The sequence below is a fragment of the Myotis davidii genome, unplaced genomic scaffold (assembly GCF_000327345.1).
Source record: "Myotis davidii unplaced genomic scaffold, ASM32734v1 scaffold478, whole genome shotgun sequence".
Classification (NCBI taxonomy): Eukaryota; Metazoa; Chordata; class Mammalia; order Chiroptera; family Vespertilionidae; genus Myotis; species Myotis davidii.
Genome location: NW_006289570.1, coordinates 17,133 through 19,318, shown reverse-complemented (window position 1 = coordinate 19,318; position 2,186 = coordinate 17,133). Strand labels below are relative to the sequence as shown.

Below are 2,186 nucleotides of genomic sequence, written 5' to 3'. Positions count from 1 at the left end.
CTCTTCTTTTGGGAGGTCCCTCCACAGCCCAGAAAAAAATACTCCATATTTCCTGCCATATTTCACATCTTTGTCATGGGATGTCAGCTGCACATTTGTGTCTTTTCTCAGGCAGACTATGACTCACTCTGCTAGGATCACCTCTTCTTCATCTTTTCAGTCCCCACCCATAGCAAAACGTTTTTCACCAAATGACCTCTGTCTGAGTGAAAATGAAAAGGAACTGGATCACATCTTTTATTCTTAAAAAACTGTTCTATTTGGACCATCTGAGCAGCTCCCACCAGGAAATTAAGGAATGGGAGGAGATCTTGAGGTGGACTTAGGCTCCAGCAGGGACCCACGACACGGGAAATAACTGGAGATACATGGCCACCTCCGTCTTCAAGCTCTTGTTTCCTGAGAAACAAGGAGAATCAGGCTGAGAAGGCCTGTAGGCATGTAGGCCAAGAGGGAGTCTGCCTCCCCTGCAGGAGCATGTGCTGGCTCCCCACACTGGCTGGAGGCACAGACACAGCAGTGCTGGGAGGCCTGGCAGGTTCCTGGGCTGCTCTCTGATGCTGAGAAGGACAGACAAACTGGTCTACACCCCTGTCCCTTCCTTTCCCATCATCCTCTTCTCAGTTTCCTTCCCTCTCAACTTCACTATGAGAAAAAATTGCAATAGTTTATTCCACATGTCTCAAGTGTGCTAGGATTCTCAATGAATTCCACTCATAAACACAACAGCGCACTGCATTGGTACAGTCCATTATTGTTCTTCTTAGCGTGTTTCAGGCACCAGCACCTTTGCGTCACTCAGAAGAAACTTGCCTCAGGTCCCTGCTACAAGTGATTCTCTTTCCACAACTCCATTTTTTCACAACAATGTGTAGAGCAATACAATGAGGGTTTATTCAGTTCAGGCATTTGAGGAGACAATAACGCAGCCAAGATAGAGCTTCAGGGTGAGGAGGACAAAGAAGAGGACCAAGGGGTGCAGGTGAATAAAGAAATAAAGATTGAGAAGCAGAAGGTGCAGGTTATGCTGCCAGCTGTGGCAGGCTCGCTTCCACCTCATCAGCAATATGATGTCCTCGAGAAAGCACAGGCCACAGGCTCAGCAAACCAGCCACGAGGTAGAAGTCATTCTGCCAGCACTCCTGACACATGCTTCACGCTCAACCCACTTGAACTCTGAATCCCAGTCCCCACGTTGGAAAATGGAGGAAATCCTAATATTTGGACTCTCCCATTTAAAAACATATTTGTGAGAAGCATATAAAAATAATTTATAAGTTGCAAGTGCACTTCACTCATTGGCTACTGTTCATTCACTACAAGGGCTCAGGAAGAAAGCCCAGTTGATGCAGGACTTTCCTCAGAGATGATTTTACCTCCTTGTTCCTGAGGCTGTAGATCAAGGGGTTCAGCATGGGGGTGACCAGGTTATTCAGAACCTGAACCATTGCATCCAGCCAGGGGCTTGGCGTTGGCCTTAAGTAGATGAAGATCACTGGCATGTAGAAAAGTAGAATGGCAGTGAGGTGGGCGCTGCAGGTGGAGAAGGCATGGCGTTGGCCCTCGGCGGAGCGGATCTGCAGGATGGAGTAGATGATGTGGCTGTAGGAGGTGAGGATGAGAAGAAAGCAGCTGAGGGGCATGAGGCCCACACTGATGAACCCCACCATCTCCAGGGCTGCGGTGTCCGCACAAGCCAGCTTCAGCATCACGGGGATGTCACAGAAGAAGTAGTCCACCTCATTGGGGCCACAGTAGGGTAACTGGAAGGTGAGAGTGGTGAGAAAGGTGGCCTGAACACAGCCAAAAAACGAGGTCCCCGAGGCCAGGATGGCACACACCCTGGGGCTCATGATCACCTGGTAGCGTAGAGGGTGACAGATGGCCACAAAGCGGTCATAGGCCATCACCGTGTACAGGAAGCACTCGGTGCAGCCCAGGAAGTGGTAAAAGAAGAGCTGGGACACGCAGCCGGCATAGGAGATGGCTCGGCTGTACCCTGAGAGGTAGACGAGCATCTTGGGGGAGCTCACAGAAGGGAAGAAGATGTCACACACAGACAGCTCACACAGGAAGAAGTACATGGGGGTGTGCAGTCGGGCGGAGGAGGCGATGGCCAGCAGGATGAGCAGGTTGCCCACAAGAGTGAAGACGTAGAAGGTCAAAAACAGGGCAAGGAGCATGCC

At 50.4% G+C, this 2,186-nt stretch overlaps 1 protein-coding gene across 1 annotated transcript in view; it reads right to left on the bottom strand.

Annotated features, from left to right (window-relative positions):
- Positions 1-2,183, bottom strand: part of LOC102758088 (olfactory receptor 149) — a 3,161-nt gene extending 978 nt beyond the window's left edge. The window contains exon 1 of the mRNA XM_015562910.1: positions 1,377-2,183. Within this exon, the coding sequence (XP_015418396.1) occupies positions 1,377-2,183 (807 nt within the window). The remainder of the gene's footprint in view (positions 1-1,376) is intronic.
- Between the last annotated feature and the right edge of the window lie 3 nt (positions 2,184-2,186).